This window comes from Dipteris shenzhenensis, chromosome 5 (assembly GCF_047967505.1).
Source record: "Dipteris shenzhenensis isolate YYH24624 ecotype China chromosome 5, Dip_SZ_1.0, whole genome shotgun sequence".
Lineage (NCBI taxonomy): Eukaryota > Viridiplantae > Streptophyta > Polypodiopsida > Gleicheniales > Dipteridaceae > Dipteris > Dipteris shenzhenensis.
The window spans coordinates 39,483,610-39,497,004 of NC_141600.1; the positions used below are offsets into that span (position 1 = coordinate 39,483,610).

At 48.1% G+C, this 13,395-nt stretch overlaps 1 protein-coding gene across 2 annotated transcripts in view; it reads right to left on the minus strand.

The window, feature by feature from the left end:
- Nucleotides 1-13,395, minus strand: part of NUDT3 (nudix hydrolase homolog 3) — a 240,184-nt gene that overhangs the window by 34,102 nt on the left and 192,687 nt on the right. For both annotated transcript variants that reach the window (XM_087374766.1, XM_087374765.1), the window contains exons 13-14: nt 6,956-7,033; nt 6,746-6,841 (exon numbers count right to left, since the gene is read on the minus strand). In XM_087374766.1, the coding sequence (XP_087230892.1) occupies nt 6,746-6,841; nt 6,956-7,033 (174 nt within the window). The remainder of the gene's footprint in view (nt 1-6,745; nt 6,842-6,955; nt 7,034-13,395) is intronic.

Genomic DNA, 13,395 nt, shown 5'->3' on the forward strand with positions numbered 1-13,395 from the left:
AGATGCTTGGATTCAGGAGCGCCTTGCTACAACAAGGGCTCATCAGCAAACACTTTTAGATCAAAGAGCAGAGTATGCCTTTCATGCCAGAGAGTCTTTCTGGATGCAGATCGGAGGTAGAGTCAACAAGCAGTTCTTCTCTACTCTTGGTCCTAGACCTAGTAGAGAGAGTGTTTCGCAGCTTGTTGACTCAGATGGGGTACTTCAGACACATCCAGATGCCGTCATGCAGATTGCTTTAGATTACCATGCCTCCCTTTTGACTGCAGATCCTGATTCACAGGCCAGAGATGATGCTAGAGAGGTTGTTTGGCAACATATTCCAATGTTGGTGGATCGAGGTATGAGAGCCTCACTTGATGCACGCTTCACCAACATAGAGTTCACGACTGCTCTTACTGCCCTTCATAAGGGTAGTTGTCCAAGGTCAGATGGACTTACACCCTCTTTTTTTATTATTTTTTGGGATCAGATTGGGGATTACATCACCTCAGCCCTACAGGACGTTTGGGACTCGGGTGAGATGCCGGACTCACGCTCGGAGGGTCTCATTCATCTTATCCCAAAAGGAGGTTGCAGAAATTTAGTGTCTTAGTGGAGACCGATAACCTTATTGGGCACTTTATATAAGATCTTGGCGAAAGCCATCAGCTTGCCATTGCAGCCCATCCTGCCAGATCTTATACATGACACGTAGACAGGATTTGTCCATGGCAGAAGCATTTTTGATAACATATTCTCATTTTGGGAGGCTTCTAAGTGGGCTATGCATGAGGGCCATAGACTGGCAATTCTACCCCTAGACTTCAAAAAAGCATATGACAAGGTAGATTGGGGTTTTCTAGAGGGAACCCTTTTTCGCTTTGGATTTTCAGCTTTGTGGATTAGAGGGGTTTCTGCTCTTTACAGGTCAGCCCATAGCCGAGTACTCATTGATGGAGTCAGGGGAGACAGGTTTCAGATTTCCAGATCAGTCCACCGGGGATGCCCTTTAGCCCCCTTTCTATTCTTATTTGTGGCTGAAGCTATGAGCCTCTATATTAGAGCTCAAGCTGATATCCTTGGGCTGAGACTTCCGTTGAGACAGGAAGAGAGTTGCTGGACAATGAGGTCATCAGGTATCTTGGATGCCAGGTTGGGGTGGGCATTTCTCCAGCACAGCAGTTCGGTGCCGTGTTGGAGAGCATCAAAAGGAAACTCTTATTTTGGAGTTCGGCTAGACTTGACCTTGCATCCAGAGTGGTAGTTGTAAACCAGGTATTGTTGGCTACAACTTGGTTTGTTTGCTCTTGCTGGTGCCGATCTACAAGTAGTATCACTCAACTCAAGAGACCTATCATGAAATTTTTATGCAATGGATTAGACGGCACTTCAGATGTGATAGCCAGGGTGGCTTGGGAGACTCTTATTCTACCCACTGGGGAAGGGGGTCTCAATATTATTTATCCACACTTGCAGTGTAGAGCCTTGCTCTGCAAGATGGTGGTCAGAGGTTTGATGCCTGGTCACGAGCCATGGAAGGATTTTTTCTTACACAGTATACAGACATGCACACCTTCTCAGGGAGGAGATTGGATGGACAGCCCTTAATGGATCTTTACGTCAGCCCATCTCAGATCTACTACCTCCCCTCTCATGCCTGCCATTCTGAAAGCTTGGGACAGCTTCAAAAGTACTCTTTGGAGAGTTCCACACTCCTCTTGTGAAGAAATTGACAGGCAGCCCGTCATGTGGAATGATTGCATACTAAATGAGCATGGCAGATCACTGGGCATGCCACACTACATGCAGTGGTCTAGATGGGAGTTGGGCCCTGCCTCCATGGTGGGTGCTTGGAAAGCTTTCAGGATGCTTCTAGAGGATCAGAGAGTTTGTTCAGTTAGTCACCTCAGAGGAAGTGCAGCCAGGATGCAGCAGATAGATGCAGCCATACCAGTGGAGTGGATGGATATAGACCATTTGCCTATCTCGAAGTCCACCTGGTTGGGAGCTTTTACGAGGACAGGTATCCCTCTGCAGGTTATAGCCTTGAGGGATGCACATGAGGATACCCTTGTCTTTCAGGTTCATGCAGGAGGCAGACTCCACAGATCTTCAAAGGACATTCTCTTGGAGGCTCCTTTTCAGCCTGTCAGGATTGCAGGATACATGGAGATGGGTAGAGACTCACATTGGTATCTTGATCCAGACCCCGTTCTCCTGGCTCTTAGATCTTGGAGGCTTTGGTTATATGGAGGTTCCCGTATTAGATCGTTGCAGTGGAATCCATGGGAATGGGAGTGGATAGATGAAGGGCACCGAGAGAAGAGCATCCCCCTCTTTCATTACACAGTCAAAAATGCTGGGACATTCCAGCTTAGTTGTAGAGGTTGGAGGCCCTCTAGAGCTCCTCATTGGGATACTTTTCAGATTTCTACAGAGATGCATAAAAACTTTTGGAGGAGACTTTGGAAATCCCTCAGAAATAGGAAAATCATGTTATTTATTTGGCTTACTATTCATGGAGGGATTGCAGTGAACTTGTGGGGATCCAAGTTCGGGGCTGACCCTACATGTCCTTGGTGCCACTCAGCGGTTGAGTTAGTGCAACATTGCCTTTGGGAGTGCACTCAGGCGAGGACGATTTGGAAGGGTGTTGCTAGGATACTTTGCATTTTTCATAGAGCACCCTTCTTCTTGACCTAGGTATCAATTGCTTGGTTGTCACTCACTGGTCCATAGGCTTTCTTCAAGAGACATGACACGGACACCGCTTTCTTTGTTCGACGACACCTTGTGGAGTCATGCTCCCTCCTTGATGTTCCGTTTACTCCATTCAGAGCTCCCCACGCTTCTGTAGACACATCTTGGGAGATTCTGGTTAGTATTACAGCATGGCATATTTGGAGAGCTAGATGTACAGAGGCTTTGGAGGACTCCCAGGTTCACCCTTCTCAGACTATGGCCAGTATCTGGGCAGAAACTATACACACTTTGATGGCCATTTTGGGTGAACATACAAGGAACCTCTAGGACTGCTACTGCTAGGAGGCTTGCTTTTCTCAGAGTCTAGAGGGGTTCTCTTTTCTTCTCAGACTCTCCTTCAGGGATGAGGTGGCATTTTCAGCCGCCACCTGGGATTTTTGTTTGCTCATTCTGAGCTATTTTTTCTCATGCTTGACATGATGTACTCCCGCACTTGAGCTTGCTCTGCGGTTTTTATTCATACTTAATGAAGTACTTTTTTTGCAAAAAAAAAAAGAATAAGATGAATGAGACCATTTGTAAGCGATTCCAACATCTCACTAGAGTCCCAAACGCCCTAGGACCGAGGTAATGTAATCCCCAATCATATCCCAAAAAGCAATGAGAAAAGAGGGGGTAAGCCATCCGATCCTGGGCACTTGCCCATATGAAGGGCAAGAAGTGCAGTCCTGAACTCTATGTTGGTGAAAGGTGCATTTAGTGAAGCTTGCATATCCGGTTTCACCGACATAGGAATACACTGCCATACAACATATCTGGCATCATCTCTGGCCTGTGTGTCAGGATCTGCTATCAAAAGGGAGGAAAAAAAAAATGTAGCTATGTACATGACAACATCAAGATTAGTCTCTAAAACCCTGTCTGAGTCAATAAGCTATGAAACACATTCCCTACTATGTCTAGGGCCAAGAGTAGAGAAGAAGTGCTTATTGACTCTACCTCCCATCTGAGTCCAAAAAGACTCCCATGCATGTATGGCATACACTGCTCTCTGACCTAGCAATGTTTGCTGATGAGCCCTTGTTGTTGCAGCAAGGTGCTCCTGAATCTAAGCATCTATCTTCCCTCTGTAGGACTGCCAATTGCCAATCTCCCATCTGATAATGTCATGTCTCCTGGTGCTAGCAACCGAGTGGTAGAAATCATTGGCACTAGTGAGGGTTGGAGCCACATGTGAAGGCGACGACGACTGCCCATCTTGAGCGTGAGAAACCCAGATCTGCAATGCTACCATCAGAAAACCTCTCTTGATCTGTAACTGAAGGAATGGGAGCCTCAGTCGCAACCAAAACAAGAATGTCTCCTGCTACAATCGAAGAAGACCCCGGGCTATGAGAGGTGTCCTCCTGTGCAGATAGAGTAACAACCCTAACCGCAACCCAACGGGGGACGACAAGTCGAGGACGTGAGGAGGGACCTGGATGTGCTGAAGGAGCTGGTTGCCTGGTAGCACACGCTGCAGGACGAACACGGGTGTCAAGGGAGCAGTATGAAAAGCCACACCCAAAGACTTTTTGGGTCTTTTATTCCTTCTCGGGGAATCTCTAGCAAAGTGCTTGTGAGTCCTGCATATCTTGTACTGATCTTGTCTGCCTGCAATCTCTATGCTCTGGCAAAAAAAGATCCAATATGGCTTCATACCTCATCGTCATATCACTAATAATATTGCCAATGCTTATATTGGGATAGAATATGCAAAATACACTCAACAAGATGTGCTTTTGCTGCACGTAGACATCACCAAAGCATTTGATATTGTTCAATGGGATTTCATCTATCAAACCATGCAGTGCTTGAGTTTTGAAAATATAAAATGCAGAGTACTATATATTGGTTATACTTTGACAATAAAGCTACCTCCATCCTATCTGGTGACATTTTTTATCGGTGGATTTTGCATCGATCAGTGCGACAAGGATGCCTGCTCAGCACACTGCTAAATGCAATAGCTACTCATCCGATGCTTCAGTATATAGACTACCTTGTGGATACTAATATATGACAGAAAGCCCATGCTTGCACAAGCTTATGCAGATGATTCCTTCTTCACCCCAAAAACCACTGAGCAGGATCTTTCCCAACTTATGAGTGCACTATCCTTGTATGGTTTGGCTGCTCGCTTGCAGGTAAATTTTCAAAAATCTAAGCTTCTGCCTTTACATGATAAAGACTAGCATTCCTCTCTATGGCTTGGGGAAATTGTATTGCCCAACCTGCTTGTTCGGCATTTTGGTTATCCATTGGGTTGGATGGTCACTCGGCGTCGGCAACAAATAGATTGGGTGTTTGAAAAGCTTCAATAGAAGCTGGAATATTGGAAGTTAGCCACCTGGCCACTCTGTAGTGTGCAATCCATTTTGGTTTCTTACATACAGTTCTTCTTGCCTCTAATGATGCTTGCTAAGAAGGATATTCAGTCTTTTATGTCTACTCTTATGGACACCTTCTAGTGCTCAAGGCATTGCCAAAAGAGGATCAGATTACTTTCTATTGAGCGTCTCTACTCACAAAAATTGCATGGTGGTCTGAATATTCTAAATATTCTCATTCACATTTTGGCACGTGGGGGAAAGATGATGCTGGAATTTCTGCAGGGTAATCAACCTTGGGCTGCTATGATGCGTCATTTGATTTCACATTTGACTACTACTTTTGGGCACTGGCATCCAAATCAATTGGATTTTAATTTGAGATACATGGATGGCAAAGTTAAGGGTTGCCCATTTGCCTCTACAATGCTTTCAGATTGGAAATAAATTCTTTCTCATCACAAATGGCAAGGCCGCACCTCCCTAGAGGGCAATTCTTTGCATTTCGGAGAGCTTGCATTGGTCGAAGGTGTTTGATCCTCCCCTTGCTTTGCAAGAACCCAGGCGCTCTTACTTAATTTCGTCCAAAGGGATACAATTGGTGGGTGATGTGTTACATCCAGATGGTACATTGATATTTTCCATTGGCAGTCAGATAGTATGGTTTGGGGCTACATTATAGACACTTTTGGCATTCTCTTTCTCATATGCTTCAATCTTTCCTACCAGTGTCGCATTTAGAGCTCTCTTGTCGTCTTACGGATTGGGCACTGCATTGCCAGGATTCAGGCACTTGTCCTCTACCATTGGCTAATATAACAGTGGCCAGTTTATATAGGGTTTTGATGCCCTCCACCTTGGATTTCAGATCGGGGAAATTAGATTTGGGCTATAAATTGTCATGCCAAGTGGTGGCGCAAAAGATTGCGACTGCTTTGGAACTGTAAATTGCCTCTTTCCCTATAACAGGTGTTTCTATGGCAGGTGACGTCAGGGGTTATTCCATTTTGTCAACTCTTAGCCTGATGACATATTGCTTCTATTGTCTGTCACATATATTGGGCTCCTAGGGAATCCCTAATCCATCTCTTTTGGCACTGCCCTGTCACTCCTGACTTTCTGCTTCTTTTACTGCAGCGTCTCCGAGCCAGATTCCCTATTGCTTTCTTTGGCAAGCTCTTCCGAATATTCGGCATCTATCCACTGAGACTGCACTTTCATCATTTCTTCGAATGAGTTCGATATGGGGCCTCTGGACTCTATGGAAGGACAGAAATCATAGTGTCTTTGGAGACTCCACTTTTTCCCAGTTTTCCTATTTCCAAATGTCACTAAGGCAATCTTTTTATGATTGTCTCAGCGCTCATCAGATAGATTCCTCTATCTACTTGTCTTATATTGAAATCTTCTGATATTTTGTAATGGCAAGTTCTCTCTTTGAGAACTGTTTTTTGTAATATTAAAAAAATATGGATTTCACCCCCAAAAAACAGTGTGGGAAGAAGACAGGAAGGGCGGGGAGCAGGTGGGAGAGGTTGTCAAATTAAGCTACCAAAGAGTCTCTCAAGGCAGGGGAGGAGCTTCGTACATGCTTTTGTAACATCTACATTTGGGTTATGGAAACAGAATGTTGAACTTTCATTCAGTGGTGGGAAAGAACCAAAGGGTAGGGAAATATAGAAGAAACTTACCCCTGCATTGTATATGAGCTGCATAACCCGAATGGGGGAAGCCTTGACACCCTTGGATTTGTATTTACCATCCAAAGGTAAATTATCTTCTAGTTCCTGCAACACTCAGCCCATTTCTATACTTCTATTAGATTAATTTGGAACAAAAATATGGCAAAAGTGGTGCAATTCCTGTTAGCTAAAAAGCAATTGAAATTTGATCTGCCATACCTGTAAATGATGACTGAAGAGCTTTACTTGAGATGTGGCCACCTCATCACGAATTCCTATAAATGCCTCAAATGTGGCCTAATTATAAGAGGAAAACAGTATACAGTTGAGCAGTCCAAGTGCTTGTCAGTTAAAATTAAACTCACTCAGAAGAACTAAATTAGGCCTAACAAGCCGTAGCATCCAAAAACTAAGATTCATGTATGTTTTTGGAAGAAAAACCATCTGATATTTTATTTTAATTTTTAAAAGCCAAAAATCCTATACAGGTCTAATATTCAATGGACCACAAAGGTCTAACTATATCAGTTCAATAATACCACTTTTCTTGTAAAATTTCTCATCACTATTTTTTTCCATGATACACGCGCCGCTCTTCCACCTGCATAGGTGTGAGATCCTCATCCATGAAGATAGTAGGGTGGTCCCGTAGTGTAGCACGCTGCCTGAGTGCTGCAAGTCGAGCCTGAGTATCCCTGAATGGGATGATGAGTGGCTGTGGGCGCGTGGGGTCCCGTCCTGTGCGCCATGCATGCTCGATCCCATGTTCGACGAGGCCGAGGGTAGAGGTCACGAAAGCAATCGCGTCCGCTAAGGGGGTGAGTGAATTTGCGCAGGGGATACCTCGTACTCGGATGTTGAGAGCCTTACTGGCCCTCTGTTCCTGCTCGGCGATGGTGGCTCAGACTGCTGCTTTGGGTGCCCGTCTCGCAACGTCCACCCATCTGGTAGTCTCCGCAATAGCAGTCTAGATGGTAGCGATCCGCTCCTCCACCTCTGGTGTAGTGCGCGGGGCCGCTGTGACTGTAGCAGTGAGAGAGACAACCTCCTGACGGAGGTGAGTGATCTCCTGGTGCATGCTCTGAATAAGCTGATCTTGTGCTACGGTATGATCCCGTAGTCGATGTAGCTCCATAAAGATGTAATCTATCGTCTCAAGTGGGACCCGGGGGGGTGCGAACTTGGACATGGCGTAGGGCTAAGAGGGCGTGGGAGATAGGCTGGCTGTATATGGCAGGGGAGTGGAGAAAGGCTGCTGGGTGAGGGGAAGGGGGGACATAAGAGTGGTGGAGACAAAAGGGAGCTATGTGGGGGGTGAGGAACTGTGACCCTCTCCTGTGGGGGGCAGGTTGAAGGCGGTGGTATTTGGTACACTGGTGGGGGAGGCAGTGGTCGGAGTAGAGATGATGGCTGCGGGAGAAAGAACTGCATTGGTGCCCATTGCACCGGATGTTTTCAGGACTGGTTGGCTGTCAATTGCTAATCCACTCCTGGAGATGCGCTTTGCGATGTCTCCCACAATTGGCTTCAGAGACTGTTTGGGTTTGTGGGCCATTGTAGGACTTGTTTAGGTGCACGATTTCCTGCAGAGGCAGATCTTGTTTAGCATTGCTGTAGGGGTGCGCAGGCCTGCGCAGGGCCAGTGGCAAGCCAAGGCTTGCAGCTGACAAGGGCCCTCAGACCACAGGGCAGCAAGCCAAGTGCAAGCGAGAGTAGGCAGCAGGTCCCTACCGAGGAGCAGCAGCAGGTCAAGGGAGACTCGACTAACAGGGATATGCAGTTCCAAACAGGCAAGGGAGGGGGCAGCGAAGGAGGAGGCAGGGGCAACGGGTGTTGCAGGTCCAGGCAGCGAGGTAAGAGGCAGCGCAGGCGAAGGAGGAGGCAGCGTGGAAGAGGGAGAGGGAATGCGACGGCAGGTAGCAGGGGGGAGGAGACAGGCAGCGGGATGAGGGGGGGCTGGAGGCAGGCAGCGGGGGGGAAGGAGACAGGCAGCGGGGGGGTCTGGAGGCAAGCAGTCGGGGGGGGCTGGAAAGGCTGGCGACGGGGGGGAGTTGGAGGCAGGCAGCGGGGAGGAGGTAGAGGCAGGGGGGGAGGTAGCGACGGGCGGGGAGGAGGTAGCGGCAGGCGGGGAGCAGGAGGCAGGCAGCGGGGGGGGAGCTGGAGGCAGGCAGGGGGGGGAGCTGGAGGCAGGCAGCGGGGGGGGAGCTGGAGGCAGGCAGCGGGGGGGAGCTGGAGGCAGGCAGCGGGGGGGGGGAGAGAGAGAGAGAGAGAGAGAGAGAGAGAGAGAGAGTGTGGAGAGACTTGTGTGTATCCTCTGTCTACTATGGGGATAGACCTGTGTGTTCTTGTGACTTGCGACTTGTGACCTATAGACACTCGTCCAATGATATGTACTTTGGCCATCTTGGTCACTTTCTCATTTAGAGCATTGCAACACTCATGTTTCTCATGCCAGCGGCCTTTGGCCTCCGATAACACCTCCGGAAGGATAGGAACCCCTCCCCTCAGACAGTTTATGGCGATCACGGTGGGACACTACTGGTGTTGAGTAGCACAAGTGAAGTGGTGATCTAGGGTCCTAGGCAGAGGTCTTATGCCAAATAGTTCTAAAACATTTGAAGGAGCTAGTGAGAGAACTAGGAGGTACTTAAGGAGAGTGGAGAAAAGACTTCCGACAGACCAAACTCGGTACAAGCATTACGTGCGACGTAAGTTTGTGAAGTCCTCAGCTCGAGCACAAAGTGAGCCCATTGGAGCAGTAGCCAGAGCAAGTAACTTCATCGACACTCTCATTGACTTGGATCAACAGGAACCCTGGTGGTCTGATCCGGACTCCGGAGTAGAAGAAGTGCAAAGCGGAGAACATGTGAAAGAAGAGGGTACGAAGGACGAGGGCTCCTCAGGGACTCATCAAGGTCAAGGCAGGCCCTCTCCTCCTCTTAACAATGTCTTCATTAACCACCTCTTCTGCCGGAGTGGTGACTCCATCTACTCCCGCCTCGACCTCTGCTGGACAAGCTGCTACCTCATCTGTTATGCATAGCTTTGGGCTCCTAGCTAATCTTTCTTCCACATCTATCCCACTGGGGGGTACTTTTGCTCCGGCCATGCCTTTACCTGCCATGATGATTTCATCTCCCTTTCCATCCACACCGGTGCTGCCTTTTCCACCACCTCCTTCCTTCCCTACTGCCTACTCATCCATGACTTCAACTCCGTTCCTCTCTTTCCCAAATGCTCTCCCATCCTCTTTAACCCCCACATCTTCTATGTTCTCACCCTTTCCCTCTACAACACCGAGACCCTCCGCGTATGCACTACCATCTATGTACACTTCCTCTATGGCTACATCAGTAGTGACTTCTCCATTGTGGTCCTCCACAAGAGGTGTTGTCGATATGGTCTCCTCCTCTGGAGCACCCACACTCATTACAGCCCCATTGGGACTTCCTCCAACTCTTGCATCTACTCCAACCTCTCGGGTGGGGATGCCGTTCTCAATCCTGCAGACAGAGCTAGACTTCTCGAGCTACTCAACAAGGTCCACGTGAAGACTCAAAAGTTCGAAGGCCACCTCCATGAGGATGCGGAAGCTCATGTGAGGAAATTCCTCACAGCATGTAGAGCTAAAGGTGTGGAGAATGAGCATGCGTTCCTTCACATCTTCCCCTCGTCATTGGAGGATGCTGCGGATGTATGGTAGAGTCAATTTCCCCCTGACCACTTCCAGACGTGGACAGGCCTAAGGGAGGAATTCTTACGCACTTTCAAGTTGAAAAAATTCGAACACATGATTGTCCAAGAGTTATCCATTGATACCATGAAGCTTGGAGAAAGCCTCTCTGAGATGTACACAAGGATGAGGGTCTTGGCGGCAAAGATGTTTGTGCCACCTAATGATGCTGTCATGAAGGGGTGGTTTTTGAAAGCATTACCCCCTACCATTGCTATAAGGCTGGTTGATAAACTCCTTGAACATGCCTCACTTCAAGACTTCCTAAAAGAAGCTATCAAGATGGAACGGTCACAGCTAAGTTTTGCTCATCATAGACTACGACCACCCAACTCCCAAGAGAGGAGGGATCATCCGCATGGCAACAACTCAAGAAGGAGTTAGAAGAAATCAAAGAAGGCCTGAAAGATAGAATAAAGGTGGATGGCCAGTCATCCTTTGAGACCCAGATTCGAAGTGGTCTTTGGTGCACAGAATGCAAGGGTTCTAACCATAGTTACTGGGAGTGCTCCTCCAAGCGTAAGGTACCTACTTCTACCTCATTTTGTACATTTTGTGAGATCCATGGACATGATGCCTCTGAGTGTAGGTACCTCAAAGGATTAAGGAAGCTTCTTCTAGAGTATACCTTGGGCAAACCTCTAGTTGCTACAGTCAATAGAACGGTACCCATAACTTCTCGCCTAGCAGCAGTACCTCCTGCTCCCTCTCTGGCGCGAGCCTCTGAGCCACCTCCTCCTCCTATCATGCCGCCTCTATTGCTTCTGACTCCCCATTTGCTCCAAGCTCTTGCGCCCAATTCAATTGGTGCCTCTTATTTCTATCCTCAGCCTTACTATGCACCGTACCAACCACCTATGTCAGGAGGTGGCTATGGACCCCCTTATCAACGTGGTCGAAGGGATGGTTTCTGAGGTGGACGTGGAGGTGCAGGCAGAGGTACAAACTTTAGAAAACCCATCATGTGTTACAGCTGTGGCGAGTATGGCCACTACCAAGATGATTGTACACAGCCGTTCGGGGGACCCTCTTGTACACAGTGCAACACAAACGACCACCACACCAAAGGTTGTCCCAATGGAAGAGTGGAACCCGCATCCCAAGTGAATATGGTTGATGTAGTAGTAGCGGGGGAGGGCAACAGCCCCCATTTGATTGGCGCAGTGTTGGGCGCTGTGACACGGTCACAAACAAAAGGTGACAAATGTAAGGACGACTCAGAGTCAGCACCGGAGACCTCAACACCAATCAGTTCGACAAGTGTTTCCCCACCAAGGTCATTCTCCCCCTCCAAGGTACACAGTATGCCCAGGAATACACCACCCATGCTTGCTCCTGATAGTGATTCATAAATAAACTTGAAGGGCACACAACCATTAAGGTCAACCACTAACTCCGGAAGTGCCTCATCCTCGGGTGATCACTCTATGCCTTTCAGGTATCAGGAGGTGGTAAAGAGTGTCACGAGAGATCTTCAAACAAGTTCTGAAGATGAAGGTAGCACACCTCAGTTTCCATCCCGCAAGTCCAGAATTGTGAGGTTTGCAATAGAAGTGACAACCCTTGGACAGTACCGGGAGAATGAGGCACATTTGGATTCTTGAATTCCTGTTATATGTTCACTCCTAGTCTCGTATCCACATATCTCCATCTTTCCACACTTCCCTTTTTGCCACCTCACACCAACTCACTCACATTCCTGTCCTTCTTGTCTACGTGTAAACCTCATCGCCGGGGACATGAGTGCAAGAAGGTTCTCGAGGGAAACAACAGAGAGGCACTTTTAGCGAGGTATTTGTTCACTCACTTCTACTCTGCCCCGGGACACTTCATCACCAAGGCGATCCATTCTGCCCTAGACTCCATTCTCTCTATCACTCCCTACGATTTCGCCTCACTCTTCTACTTTGCCTTCTGTAACACAGTCCGCAAGTGTCGGGGGACATATACCTTTACCTGTGGGGCCCACCTCACCTTCTTACTTCACCAGTGGAAGGCCAACCCTCCTTCCATTGTCACAGGTCGCCTCCCTTCATCATCCCTCTCCCCTCCTGTCACCGCCTCTGCCATCTCTTCCACTGTCACTTCCACTATCACTACCACTGTCACTTCCACTGTCACTTCTCCAGTTCCTGCCTCCTCTCCTCTTTTGACAAGGAGGGCACCTCGGCGAGCACAACCTGATGCAGTCTGCTGCCTCGGAGCTTCTTCAATACATTTTGTTACAAGTTCCCCATCCGTGACATGTCTCGTATCTCCATCAGTCACTTCGTCAGTGCCCGTTCCCGGACTTGCATCTCCATCAGTCACACTTGTCCAGGCTTCTCCAGGGATCTGCAGAGTTTCAGTGGGTTTGATTGCACCAGGTACACCCCTTGTTGTACCAGTGACGACGGGTGTTGTACCAGTGACTTCCTCGAAAAGTATATTTTTGTGAAGGACTGCAGCTGTTTCATCTTCGCTCGCCACCACTTTTACTGATGTAGTCATCACCACAGTTCAGGCGACATCTAAACTTGTGTTGGACCTGAATCTTACTTTGGGCCCTGACTCCCACGGGCTTTCTCAGGGGCTGTCTTCTCAGGGCGTACTTCACATTTCGGCCTCCCCACCACGACCACCACAGGGCAGAGATAGGAGTAGAGACCGGAGTGGGAGCCCCTCCCAGGGAGATCCTCCATCAGCCACTTCACCATCAAAGGAGGTATTTGAGGGAGGGAGTTTGCCCAAGTCTGTGGATTGCCCACCCCTTCATCAGGATGATATGTTCACAGCTTACATAGCTACTTCATTAGGCCCACCGCTTTCAAATGTTTCTCGTGGAAAAACAAAATGAAGATTACAACAAAATACTATTTGTTCTTCACAGGAAACGCTCACCAGTATGTGGGAAAGAGGAAGATCTGAATCAAATCTTCACCATTCA